We start from the raw sequence: 13,139 nt of genomic DNA, 5'->3' as shown, positions 1-13,139 counted from the left end.
GTGCAATTGTATTGCATTTGATGTATTGTAGTTTGTTATCATAATAACCTTAAACATATTTAGTGTTTTTGATGAATTGGGAGGCTAGAAAAAGCTGAATGCCACGGGCTTCATGTCCTTTCTGAACTTGTTCTTTTTGAAGTTTTCCATTTGTAGATAAATCAAACCAATAAGAAAGTAGAAATATTGCAGTAGAGTGCTTGGCATTCAGCCTGTTTTGTTCATCACAGTGACAAAAAAATCCTCACAAACAGCCCATTTTATTCACTATGTGCTGGAAATGTCCTTGGCAAGCCCTAATAGTGGCAATTGTGTCTTTCTGGTGGATCACAGAGGGAATGACAGCCTGATACAGTGGAGCGGGAAACCTAAAGAGATCAAATGAAATGATAGTCAGTCACCGGTGATTCCTGTGCCCTTTTGCAGTAGGCTGTGTATCATGCACCAAAGAACAACATAGATGTCTCATCCTCAGTAGTCACATACTGGGCTAATACTTAAGCTGCCAAAGTCACTGAAGTGGAACTGCTCGGTTTGTAGCTACTTTTCACCGTCCATTCCTCTTTGTCGTCCCCTCACCAAATATTATTAGAATGATGTGTCAAATAAACATTAGCATTGACTCATGTAATTGAATTTATTATTTTGATCGTAATGCCAATGTGGCATGTCAGAAGATTTCTGGCAACCAGTGTTTTGTTGCTTTTGTTGTGTCAGCTTTAGTTTAGAGGCGCCGTCACCGATTCCAGCTGCTTCTCTTTTTGAGCCTGTCATCACATCTACTTTGTATCGCATCTATGTGTTGCTTTTTGGTTGTCATTGTACTACTGTACTCTTCACTTATGCTTCCACCATACATGTGAAAGTGTATACATGTGAAGCATTGTTTTGTGTTTGTTGAAGTATGGTGCCTCTATTGAATTTAGTGCATCACAATTTTACATGAATACACACTAAATTTAGTCGACCTTGAGTATCGTATGTACAATGTGTGCTTGTTAATGTGCCTCTGTTTTTTCCACTCTAGGAGAGGGAGAGGAGGAGGCAACATGTAATGCTGATGAAGGCTGTTGAGGCTCGCAAGAAAGCAGAGGTAGTCTATATGCACACAAATGAATGCAGAAATACATATACAGTCCACTCCATAAAAAGAGTCTCAGTCATTATTCCCACTTTCTCTCCTATTTTGTGCGTTCCTCCCTCCATTCATTTTTTTTTCTACACACTTACCAAGTCAAAGGATTCTGGCCTCAAGCACTTTCCTTTGAATGCACAGCAGCATTAGGCTGAATTCTAATACTGCTCGGCAAAGTCAAGTAAACCTTCTTGTCTGTTTTTACACACGCATGCGCGCACACACACAGATACATACACGCAATTGCACACACACACACGCTCACGCACACTTGGCTTCCCTAATGCTCCCTTGAATTTTGTACTCTCTAGGAGCGTGAGCGCTTGCGGCAGGAGAAAAGGGATGAGAAGCGCCTGAACAAAGAGCGTAAACTGGAGCAACGGAGGCTGGAGCTGGAGATAGCGAGGGAACTGAAGAAGCCAAATGAAGACATGTGTCTGTCTGATCACAAGGTAGCTTAGACAGTCGCTCATCTGTTCATTGCTGTGAGTGTAAAGTTGATCACAAAAAGAAAAAAAAAGCAATGTAAGTTTTAGTCTATATACAATGTAATGTAAAGTAGATTGTCAGCTTTTCTCATTTGAGTGCTGCTAAATATGTAGATTTAGGGCAGTAGAGTGTCATTTTATTATTGTTATTATATTCCTGTCTTATTATTATTATTATCATTATTATTTTTATTATTATTGTAACATTTTCTTCTGGGTCAGTACTTAAAATGAGACCACCTGGTAGTAAGCATTTTTATTTGTGGAAATGTGTACCCCCAAGTGGTTAAAGAGGAGTACTGCATAATGTAGAAAATAAGCACTTATTACTATAAATTTGGAACGCATCATCTTGATAACAGTCAACAGATGTGTGATATAATGACAGCTTTCCTCCCATTTACCGTAGTTGTTTAAATCATAATATCTGTTGTCCAGATAGGATTTAATTTCCTCACAGTAACGCATACAACAGCAAAAACACCCACAAATCCCACTTTACTCACTTTCCTTTGGCCAGCCTCTCCCCGAATTCTCCCGCATTCCTGGACTCATCCTGCCAGGTCGTGCTGTGTCGGACTGCCTGATGCTGATGCAGTTCCTGCGAGGCTTCGGCAAGGTTTTGGGGCTAGATTTGAATGTGGATGTGCCCACCCTGGGCATGCTACAGGAGGGCTTGCTCAATGTTGGGGACAGCATGGGCCACGTCCAAGACCTTCTGGTCAAACTGCTTTCTCTTGCGGTCTGTGATCCTGGTTTGCCACCTGGACAAAAGGTGAAGTAGTTCAAAGTTGGTAGAGTCATGCATTGTACTTGTGTATCATTTTCAACCAGTGGAACCAGCTTGGTAATTACATCTGAGACAGAAATATGGCATTTGTTGCTCAATATGATAGTTACTTCATGGCTATATAATACATAAAGTTTATTAGTATTGTCATATATTGTTTTACCTGCTAACTGTGGGGTAAACTCAGTATATATGATGCATTGCTTACATTTAAATTACCAATCCACACATGGAGTATGTAGACCTAGCAGCTTCTAAAGCGCCTACAGTCTTAAAATATCTCTTAAAGGTTAATGCACCAGCCATTCATTTAATCTGAAAAAGACAAAATGAGTACTTTTACATTTGATACTTTGATATTAATTTTAGAGCTAATGCTTCTGTACTTTTACTTAAACAAATATTCAATTTAGCAGTATTAGACCGTATGTAAGATTTTTTAATTTCCATTGTCATAGTGTTATTTTTGGTTGAAGTGTTGAGATTTTGAAGTACTTTTTTCTCTGCCGTGATTTAATGCATATGTATATTACATTGCTAATAATACTAAAGTGACAAATAACAAGCTTGGAAGTCAGATCAGCTGAAATTTATCAAGAAGTGTTCATCAACCTTGCGTGTTTATCATCCTCTGCTCCTCTTTCAGACAAAAACCATGCTGGGGGACCACCTGACCAATGTTGGCATCAACAGGGATAATGTGTCTGAGGTGCTACAGATGTACATGGGAGCCCATTGTGCCCATACAGAACTGGCTCCTCTGGCCCTCAGTCTGAAGACCAAGGCCTTTCAGGCCCACACGCCTGCCCAGAAAGCCTCAATTCTGGGCTTCCTGGCTAATGAGCTAGCCTGCAGCAAAGCCGTTATCAGGTAGCTGATCCTGGTGAAACTGAAAAGTGAAACTGTCGAACTGATCACTGTTGAGTACTTGTTTTCTGTGTCAGTGACATATACTATTGGATGATTATAAAATGCTTCGATACTTCCTGTACCTCTGAATTTACATAAATAAAAACACAAAAATAGAAATGGAACACTACTGTTCACCAACCACGTACTGATACCACACATTCATCTATCATGTACTGCAGGTGCTTATATATTGCTTAAGACTCAAGTTATTCAGTAGCCAATAATGGTATGTTTTATTGATGCAGTGGAAAATGCTTAATAAAGCTTCCGAAGGGAGCAGTAATTAGCAGTAAAGTCCTTTTGATTGTAAGGAAATTATGCAAGTATTAATTTGTGCTCTGGGATACCAGCTTATTAAGCTTTTAACTTGGGCTTCAGATAGTTGCCAGCCGCTTTGAGCTTTTGTCTTTTACTTAATATATTTGTTATTACTTTCTTAGAATACCAAAAACATAGATGTACAACTGTAACTGACAGGATTGCATTTCCTCTTGCAGTGAGATTGACAAGAGCCTGGATCAGATGGCTAACATGAGGAAGGACAAGATCATTATGGAGGGAAAACTGAAGAAGTGAGTTTTCTTTAATCCTAAACAATAATGATATAAGTCTCTGTACACTGTGACACTGAACCTGTTTGTGTGTTTATGCAGGCTCAGGACCATTTATGCCAAACGCACTGGGAAGAGGGAGGCCAGTATGGGTGTGGAAGAGAACCAGTCTGTTGGTACTCCGTCCTCTGCCACCAAACGCAAGAGGAAACTGGGTGGGGACAGTGACGATGATGAAGACGATGATGACGACAGTGATGACCAGGCAGAGGAGGAGGATGAGGAGGAGGAGGAAGAAATTAAGAAAGTTAAAAAAGTGGAGACATATGATGAGGTACAGATAGAACAGATAGATGGATTATCAAAACTGACCATAGTGGGTTGCTTTCAGTCATTTACTGTATTTGTTCTGTCCTGTCAGGATGATGTTGACCAAGCCACCAGTATCGAGGAGCTTGAGAAGCAGATAGAGAAGTTAGCCAAGGTATGTTCCTTAAAATCTACAAGTGCTGCAAGAAAGTCAGTAACTCATTAACTTATAAGGCATCAGATAGTGAAGGCATGGTTGGCTGACACTGATAATGTTGGATTAAAAACAGGACACGCCGTGCGATGATAAAAAGTCTCCTGGGCGAGCGACTCTGAAGAGATAAACCACTGAAATGTGGGGTTTTAATGCTGTTTTTTATTCCCCACCATCATTGTGCATGGTTATACAGGACTTCACTGACTGTTGCCACGAAGTTGTCCTAAACTCTAGATAATCTTGTTAGATTTTAGAAGATGTTTAATTATATATATATTAAAAAACGTATTTTCTTAAAATAGCTACAACCTCTAAATAATTTAATAAAGAAAAACCATGTTTTTGTAAATTTCATGAACATGTATGCATACATAGGGCTATTTACTAATGAAGGCCTTAATTAGCATAAGAAATTACCTCATTAGCATAGCACGTAATGCTCAATATATCACGGTGATTACAAAAGGACATTAGGTAGCATAAGTGTCTTTTGTTTGTTTTTTTTAATATATAGAAATCACAGAGTATGTTTTGTACCATTGCAGCAGCATCATCAGACCAGAAGAAAGCTGTTTGAGATCTCCCACTCTCTGCGCTCCATGATGTATGGCCAGGACCGTTACCGCCGCCGGTACTGGGTACTTCCCCACTGTGGAGGGGTCTTCATTGAAGCCATGGAGAGTGGAGAAGGTATTGACAGCACAGTACAAACTACATTTGATTAATTTTTATATTATATTATATATGCTTCATGCACACTCCATAAATATGTGGAAAATAAAAATGATAGAAAAAGATTTCATGTTGCAGGTGGAGGAAGAAAGAAGTGTTGTAAACATATCTTTTTGGCACTATGAAATATACTGATGATGTTTACTTTATCTTAAGATTTATTTTAGATTGCACCTGTAAACTCTAATAATCTAACGCAACTCTACTTATCTTCCAGAAGAAGTGTAGAATAATCTGTTCAGCTGTAATACCAACCATAGTAGTAGCGTTTTCAGCTAGATTAATAGTACGCTCTCTCATTTCCCCGCAGCACCAGAGGAACTGGAGGAGGAGCGACAGAGGAGGAGGAGGGCAGCAGAGGAGGTCAAGGTCAAAGAAGAACCTCAGGAGATCGAGTTGGAGAAGGAGAAACCCACCAGCCTTGATGGGCAGGGCATTCGAACACAAGGTTTGGAGCAACAGAAAGAGGAGGATAAGGAGCATGAGGGGAAGAGGAACTCCCCGACCCTCTTCTACCAGCAGCCAGGCTGTGTATCCAAACTGTGCTCGCTCCGAGACGTCAACAAGGACGTTGGCAAAGAAACTGTGAAGGCAGAGGACAAGGAGAGCCCCCATGTGAGACAAAATGGCAGCCCAGTGGGCACTCCTAATGCCAAAACTTCAGTAACTTCCTCCTCCCCCACTCACAATACCTCTAAGCCGGCAGTAGCAACTACCCCCTCCATGTTGACCACTAATGACACTACAAACATCCCTCCCCCAGCCTCAACCTCTTTATCTGTCCCGTGCCTGCCAGCCCCACGTGAAAGCCCAGGGAACACTCCTCCAACCTCATCCCCTGCTCCATCTCCACATCTCTCATTCCAAGCCAACGACCAGCTACTCAGAGTCCTGACAGAGAGGAGCGGACACTGGTTCAGTCTGCTCCCTCGCAACCCCTGTGACCTCTCTTCCCTCACCACCACCCCTCCAGGAGCTCCCCGCGTGTCTCCTCAGGCATCCTCCACCCCAGCCAGACCCAGATCCCCGCCTCCGTCCCCTGCCCTCCCTCTCACCCCTTCTGCTGCCTCAGCCTCCGCCAGCCCACACCACCCAGCTGGCCTCCTCAACTACCCAATATCAGCCCTGCAGGTGAGGCTGCTGGCTGGAATCGAGACAGCTGCTATATTTGATGTGTACCAGATCACCTGAACTGTGACTCTTTATTTGTCTCCTACACCTCCATCTCCCTTACCCTTTTGTTTTCCCTCTTTTCTTCCCAGGTGAAGTCAGGTGGTTCATTGCTGGGAATTTCTTTCGGAAGCTGGCCCAGTGGTATGATAAGTCCCAGCCTGCCTCTGTGCAGCAGCCCCAGCCCCATGCCGGGTCACTCTCTAGAGGGCAACACAGCAGCAAGTGTCTCCAGTAAGAGTGAATCACCTTTACCTCGCATTGAGAAAACCTCATCCATGCCCTCTCCTGCCTTTGAAATGCCCAAGTCCCTCGACCACCCCACAGCTCGGCCCATCCCAGAGGGTGAGTGACAAAAAAAAACACTGAGAGAAATTAGAGGAGAGACGATGATCAACCCTTATTTTTTAGTTGAAAAGAATTCAACTGCCTGAAAAGATTTCACTTGCCTGAATAATCCAAGATAATTGGATTAGGGAACGTTCTGCTCTGCTGTACGCAATTTCATTTGGGTATAACATAGCTGAATAAAGCACCTTTTTACAGTGATGTATGTTCAGTGTCTTCAAGCTTACATGCTTGTTTGTGCTCATTGTCTCAGAGACGCTGACAGGGTGGTGGCGGGTTTCTGACATCGAAGAGCTGAGGGCTCTAGTCAATGCTCTCCACAGCCGAGGCATCAGAGAGAAGGGCCTCCAGAGGCAGATGCAGAAATACATGGAGATTATCCCCCAGGTCTGCACCAAACACAAAGACGGTAAGTCTCTCAGTACTTCTGAGCACATGATCACTGCGTATAGCTTGAATTCATTAACAAGATTGAAAGCATGTAGCAAGTAGTTTATTTCTATAGTAATAAAAACAGATACAGCCCGCCATGAAATCAACGGCTGTCATTCAAACTTAGAAGCATGTCCTTGATGATCCCTGAATACACTTCTTACACTGCATTATTTATGACTGAACTACATGATTGTCTGCGCATGTTTGGCTACTTTGCTCATGTGTTTACCTTCATTGGTGAGCGTGTTCGTGTGTGTATTCGTGGCTGACGGATATCTATCATGCCCTCCATCTAGTGGCCATGATCGAGCTGCGTGAGCTGGAGGAGAGCCAGGTCAGTGTGGAGTCGGTGCGAGGCTGGTGTGTTGAGGAGCAGGCGATGGAGATGGACATTGCCGTGCTGCAGCAGGTAGAGGAACTGGAGAGGAAGGTCACCGCAGCCAGCCTGCAGGTGAAGGTAAAATACTGACACAAGAACACAAATACCCCCTACGCATTTTGGAGAGTCAAAAATATGTTTATACATGTGGAGTGGTGTGATCACATTCCAAAGACCTGAACAGTTTATTTCCTCTCCCAGGGCTGGACGTATCCGGACCCTCAATCTGAGCGGGAGGACCTGGTATATTACGAGCACAAGCCCCCTACGAAATCACTGGCAGCATCAGCGAATGCGGGAGACAAGGACTCCAAGGACTCCAAGGAGCATCCAGAAGAGCGGGGGGAGAAGGGCGGGGTGATGCGTCACCTGGACAACCCGCTCGACATAGCAGTGACACGTCTGGCTGATCTGGAGCGCAACATCGAGAGAAGGTACCTGAGGAGCCCCTTAGGTACCACCATTCAGATCAGGCTGGATAATGTGGGTACGGTCACTGTCCCTGCCCCCGCCCCATCCACTAGTGCTGACAGGGAAGGGTAGGTCATTTCTCCAACCAAAGCTCCCCACTCTCCCACTAAGACCCTTTCCTCTCTCTGTGTGTGCTTTATGTTTCCCATAGTACTCAAAAAGTGAGGGTCTTTGCTGCTTTCACAGCAGGTTGTTGTGGTGGCTTGTGACATTTTTGTTTGTTTCTTTGGTCTTGTGCAGTTTTTCTTCGGTGGGTTGGGGCAGCTCCCCTTAGTTTCATTTCCATTCAGGAAATCTTTACTGGCATTGTTTGTTTTTGTTTTTTTCTACAGTCATCTGCATGGTGTTGTGCATCAGTAACCTTGGTTATGGGCATACTCATGGCACCCAACAATACAGTATACACTTACACAGGTTCTACTCCTTCACTCTTTCTGCATGAAAGTCCCCTTAACATGACAAAATTGGTGTGTACCCCTCCCCAGCGCCCTACACCCCCCAAAATCCTCATGCCTGTCTCTGCACAGCTGGAGCTCTTCATGGTCTGCTGTCTTGCTGGCGGCTGGTTCAGCTGATACAGTTTACTGCTCTGTGTGTGTGTGTGTGTGTGTGTGTGTGTGTGTGTGTGTAAATTCGCCCACATATTCACACGTCTGTGTGTGTGTGTGTGTGTGTGTGTGTGTGTGTGCATCTTTGTCTCTCGTCACCTTCCCATCATTCCTCATTATCTTCCCCCAGCAGTGAGGAGGAGGTGGCCCACGGTATGAAGGTGTGGAGGAAGGCTCTGAGTGAAGTGCGTAGTGCTGCCCAGTTGGCCATGTGTATCCAGCAACTGCAGAAGTCTATTGCCTGGGAGAGGTCCATCATGAAAGTGGTGAGCAACAGATTACAAAAGAACCAAAACATTTTCCCACCTCATTAATGAAAAACATACTCTATTCCGGAAGTGTATGTTTTGTTTTTAATGAAAGCCCTTGTTTTTGTAGTACTGTCAGATGTGCAAGAAGGGAGATAATGAGGACCTCCTGCTGCTGTGTGATGGCTGTGACAAAGGCTGCCACACTTACTGTCACAAGCCCAAGATCACCAGCATCCCAGAGGGAGACTGGTATTGCCCGGCCTGCATATCCAAGGTATCAGAGCCGCTTATAATGCGTTGTCATCTGCCCATGGTTTTGGGCTTTTTACGCCATTATTTGTAAGTGGGCTGTGGAGATATGAGAGGAAATAAGGGGGGAGAGTAGAGAGACTGAGAGAGAGAGAGAGGGAGATGTTTAGCGTACAGTATGTTATGCAGCTTAACCGACAGGACACCAGGACATCACTTGCTCAAAGAATTCTCATCAGCTGCAGGGACTTTACATTTCCCCTAAAGTTTTATTACATTTCCTCTCACCTTTTATTGTCTGCAGCATGGATTTGGCATTTATCCTATTAAGTGACGATAAAGCTTTCCATTCATATTCATACTCTGAGGAGCTGGAAAACAACAGATTTTATTGCAAGGTTTACAGGATGTTTTTATATAGATGCGGCCCAGGAAGAACTAAATAATATCGGTGGTGCAAGATATGACAAATTGATGTTGTAGAAAAGGCAAATATTAGTTTGATAAATCGTTATAAATTGTACACTACACTATTAGTTTTAATTGCACCAGGACTCAGAGAATGCATTGTTTCCTCTGTGCAGGCTAGTGGTCCATTCCCCAAAAGCAAAAAGCCTCCAAGCAAACCAGTAACATCCAGCGGAGGAGGTGGGAAGAAAGGTGGAGAGGCGAAGAAGAACGGGAAGCAGACAGGTAATGGGGAAGTGTCAGAGGACGACTCGGCCAGCGCCAGCAACACGCCCAAGAAAGGAGCAAAAGACTCCAGCAGGAAGAGGAAAGCGGAGGAGACCTCACCTGCTCTGCCAGCAGCCAATCAGGAGAACCCTGTGTGTGTGAAGCGAGCCAAGACAGCCAGAGACAACAACAGGGACCTGGGATTATGCAGGTATACGCCCTCGGCTTGCTCATACTTGTCTTTCTTTAGAATTCTTCATTTGTTTATCGCCTTCTTCTAAACATTTCTACAGTAGCTGCCATCGACTGTAGGATTGTATCTATAAATTACAGGGAACTGATGTGTTTTCACTTGATCAGTAAATAAGACTCTTTTGTGTTTTGGGTTTTTTGGGTTTTTGTTTTGTTTTGTTTTTTATGAAAAGATAGCTTCTCAGTGTGATATCCAAGAGTTTTTCCCTAACAAATAAAATTCTTTGTCTGTGTCTAACCATGTGTATGTGTGTTTCTGTGTGTGCGCTTGTATGTTCAACAGGGTACTCCTTGCTGAGCTGGAGCGGCATCAGGATGCATGGCCTTTTCTCACACCCGTCAACCTGAAATCGGTCCCTGGCTACAAGAAGGTCATCAAGAAACCGATGGACTTCTCCACCATACGTGAGAAGCTTGTGAGCAGCCAGTGAGTTACCTTTGCCTCTGTTTGTCCTTTTTCTACTGAAAGCCTCCAGGGCCTCTGTACAGAATTTAAAGTCAGAGGAGTGTTCCTTATGAAATAAGTGTTAGTTACACCACAGTATATAATATATCAACTGTATGCAAGTGCTACCTTCTCACCTGAAGTTTTTAATTTTATTTCAGGTATCAAAACCTGGAGACTTTCATCATTGATGTTAACTTGGTCTTTGATAACTGCGAAAAATTCAATGAAGACAATTCAGACATTGGTCGAGCTGGTCATAACATGAGGAAGTTCTTCGAGAAGCGCTGGACTGAGCTTCTGAAGCAAACAAACTAAAAGTCTGTTCCGATTCTCCCCATAAAACCATTCAACTTTTCATATCGGAGCACCAGGTTGGTTTTACTTTTATTTCAATTTCCTGATGGCGAATATGGCTTTGCAGGATGGAAGAAGAAGTCAAATCCTTAATAAGGAACTCACGGTGTGCTTAAGAGAGATGTCACCTTGAAAAAAAATAGTCATTACATGAGGTGCGCTGGATTTATTACAACAGGGATAAAAGCCCCAAAGAGTCCCAGAGAAATGGGGTGTTGTAGTGCAATACTATTCCCTGTCTCAGATCACTGCACTGAATGAATCCTCAACTGTCACTGATGCGCTAGAATACTTTCCACTACTTGTAAATAGTCTTTTGTTATTTAATCGTATTATAGTGAATGTATTTAATTTTGTAATAATTATTTATGAATCAAGGTCCACTTCATTTTCTATGAAAAGGAAGACTCAGCTGAACTGCTTTTAATTAAAAAAGGAATGTGTCTTTGTGTTGTAATTTTTCTCCCAAATATCAAACAAAGCCAAGAAAAAAAAAAAACTGTTTACACTGTTCAGTGCTTTGGGGCATCAGAGGACTGTATTCATTTGTTCAAACTGTAAAACTGCATCTACTTACAGGAACAGCAGAGGAACAGTTAGACAATGGTGATTCATGTGTATATACTGTTTATTAATGTCAATATTATGTCTTGTTTGGAACGATGTGTAAAAATTGTTTAAGAATATTAAGATATTGTTTATGCCTTAGAATGATTGTAGCATTCTATTTTAGTGAACGTGATGAAAACATTATCATAAATATTGTTTGTACAGTATATACATATCCTCTGCAAACACTGTGGTCTCCTTAATCTTGGTAGTGCCTACCCTTCCAACAGGGGCATGTAGGGGATGTTATTGTTTTTAGTTTTCATTCTTATGACAACATTATTTTTTTATATGATTTCAATCCAACAAGGCCTCCAAAGTTGGACAGTGACACAGAAATCATTCCTCACCATAGCAGAAAAAAAAAAAAGGAACAACAAGCATTTAGTTATGCTTCCATGATGCATTTCCTCGTAATCTGCCACAATACAGAGGACCTAAGGCCATTTGTAACCACTGTGTTGAACCTTGATGTGTGTTGTGGCCTGATGGAGGCAGCTAGATTTTTTTGTACCCAAGTCAAGAGTACTTGAAGTTACTTTATTTAAGATATTGTGGAATAAAAGTATCATTCTTTTGTAGGAGCTTTATTTTTCACTAGTGTGTGGCACGGACCTATTAAAAGGATGTTTTTCAACGTAATTGACTTAAACTTGTTTTATTTCAATTTGTTTCCACAGAACTGCTTTTGATTAAAAAGGCGTTGTGGTAGATCTGTGGGTTATTCCCTTTTATTCTTTCAAATTAGAAATTACATATCAATATACTTTCGGGCCGCGACTAATAATTGTTAACAAGATGACATCTTCAAATGTCTTGTTTTGTCAAACAAACATTCAAAAACCCAAACACATTAAGTTTAATATTATAGAACATTACTGAAACCAGAAAATTACACATTTGAGAAGCTAAAACTTACCAAAACATATTAACATTTTCTCTTTAAAAGTGACTCATAACTATAACTTGATGCTCAAAACAGTTGCCAATTATTTTTCCGTCAATCAACTAAACAGTTCCTGAACTAATCACTGCCGCTCTGATATGCATTTATGAGTTCCATTTCAAAGTGTAGGCTGTTGCGTAAGGTCGTGTTTTTTCAGTTTACAAAAATGTAAAGTGTGCAAAATATCACACATGGTGAATTTTTAAAAAGTAAATCTGGAACTTACAACAGGTTTACCATTCCAACAACATTCACAATGCATTGTGTGCTCGAGGCAGCAGACTAATAATACATTAATAAAGAAATATAAAAAGGCAAAATATTGAACAAAATGAAAATGAATCACAGATCGAATTCATAAGACTCTAGTTTTCACAGCTTCAGAGTCTGTACGGCATTTCAGAGTGTCCAGGTAGGATTTTAAGTAGGACATGAAGACAGTAAAGTCTTGGTTTCTATTTTACAAATTTGGTGGAGTATATATGGAATTTTGCTGATAAAGAAGTCAGATTAATGATACATTTTCTGGACAGACATTTCAGTAAAAATACCAAATAAAATAAATTCACTTTTGAATTGATGTCGACTGTCTAATTTTCTGTTGAAAAAGTTATTAAGGTCATACCAGAAAGTCTGACTAAGGGTACAGTCGGTGTTCTGACTTAGGGAAAAAAAGAGGGTGATCATTTAATCAATATTTTACATTAATTGAATTAAAAGGAGAGGAGCTCTTCAAACCTTTTTTTTTTTTCCATGACCACACGTATTTGGACAGTTACATTTTTTGCTGTTCAGGCTCTGTGCTTCAGC

General features: G+C 41.8%; 1 protein-coding gene across 10 annotated transcripts in view; it reads left to right on the top strand.

Annotated features, from left to right (window-relative positions):
* baz2ba (bromodomain adjacent to zinc finger domain, 2Ba) overlaps positions 1-12,025 on the top strand; it is a 66,840-nt gene extending 54,815 nt beyond the window's left edge. For 4 of the 10 annotated variants that reach the window (XM_040123884.1, XM_040123879.1, XM_040123871.1 and 1 more), the window contains 18 exons: positions 1,028-1,093; positions 1,447-1,587; positions 2,144-2,398; positions 3,060-3,283; positions 3,823-3,897; positions 3,979-4,210; positions 4,298-4,360; positions 4,948-5,092; positions 5,445-6,265; positions 6,397-6,649; positions 6,906-7,061; positions 7,384-7,544; positions 7,668-7,900; positions 8,676-8,811; positions 8,924-9,070; positions 9,630-9,931; positions 10,256-10,399; positions 10,579-12,025. In XM_040123884.1, coding sequence (XP_039979818.1) covers positions 1,028-1,093; positions 1,447-1,587; positions 2,144-2,398; positions 3,060-3,283; positions 3,823-3,897; positions 3,979-4,210; positions 4,298-4,360; positions 4,948-5,092; positions 5,445-6,265; positions 6,397-6,649; positions 6,906-7,061; positions 7,384-7,544; positions 7,668-7,900; positions 8,676-8,811; positions 8,924-9,070; positions 9,630-9,931; positions 10,256-10,399; positions 10,579-10,735 — 3,711 coding nt within the window. In that variant the 3' untranslated portion in view covers positions 10,736-12,025. Of the gene's footprint in view, positions 1-1,027; positions 1,094-1,446; positions 1,588-2,143; positions 2,399-3,059; positions 3,284-3,822; positions 3,898-3,978; positions 4,211-4,297; positions 4,361-4,947; positions 5,093-5,444; positions 6,266-6,396; positions 6,650-6,905; positions 7,062-7,383; positions 7,545-7,667; positions 8,006-8,675; positions 8,812-8,923; positions 9,071-9,629; positions 9,932-10,255; positions 10,400-10,578 lie in introns of all 10 variants that reach the window. The other 6 variants (XM_040123863.1, XM_040123836.1, XM_040123827.1 and 3 more) reach the window with 4 other exon arrangements.
* Positions 12,026-13,139: the final 1,114 nt, after the last annotated feature.

This window comes from Xiphias gladius, chromosome 1 (genome assembly GCF_016859285.1).
Source record: "Xiphias gladius isolate SHS-SW01 ecotype Sanya breed wild chromosome 1, ASM1685928v1, whole genome shotgun sequence".
Classification (NCBI taxonomy): Eukaryota; Metazoa; Chordata; class Actinopteri; order Istiophoriformes; family Xiphiidae; genus Xiphias; species Xiphias gladius.
Note: the sequence above shows the minus strand (reverse complement) of the source record. Positions and strands in the feature narration are given on the sequence as shown.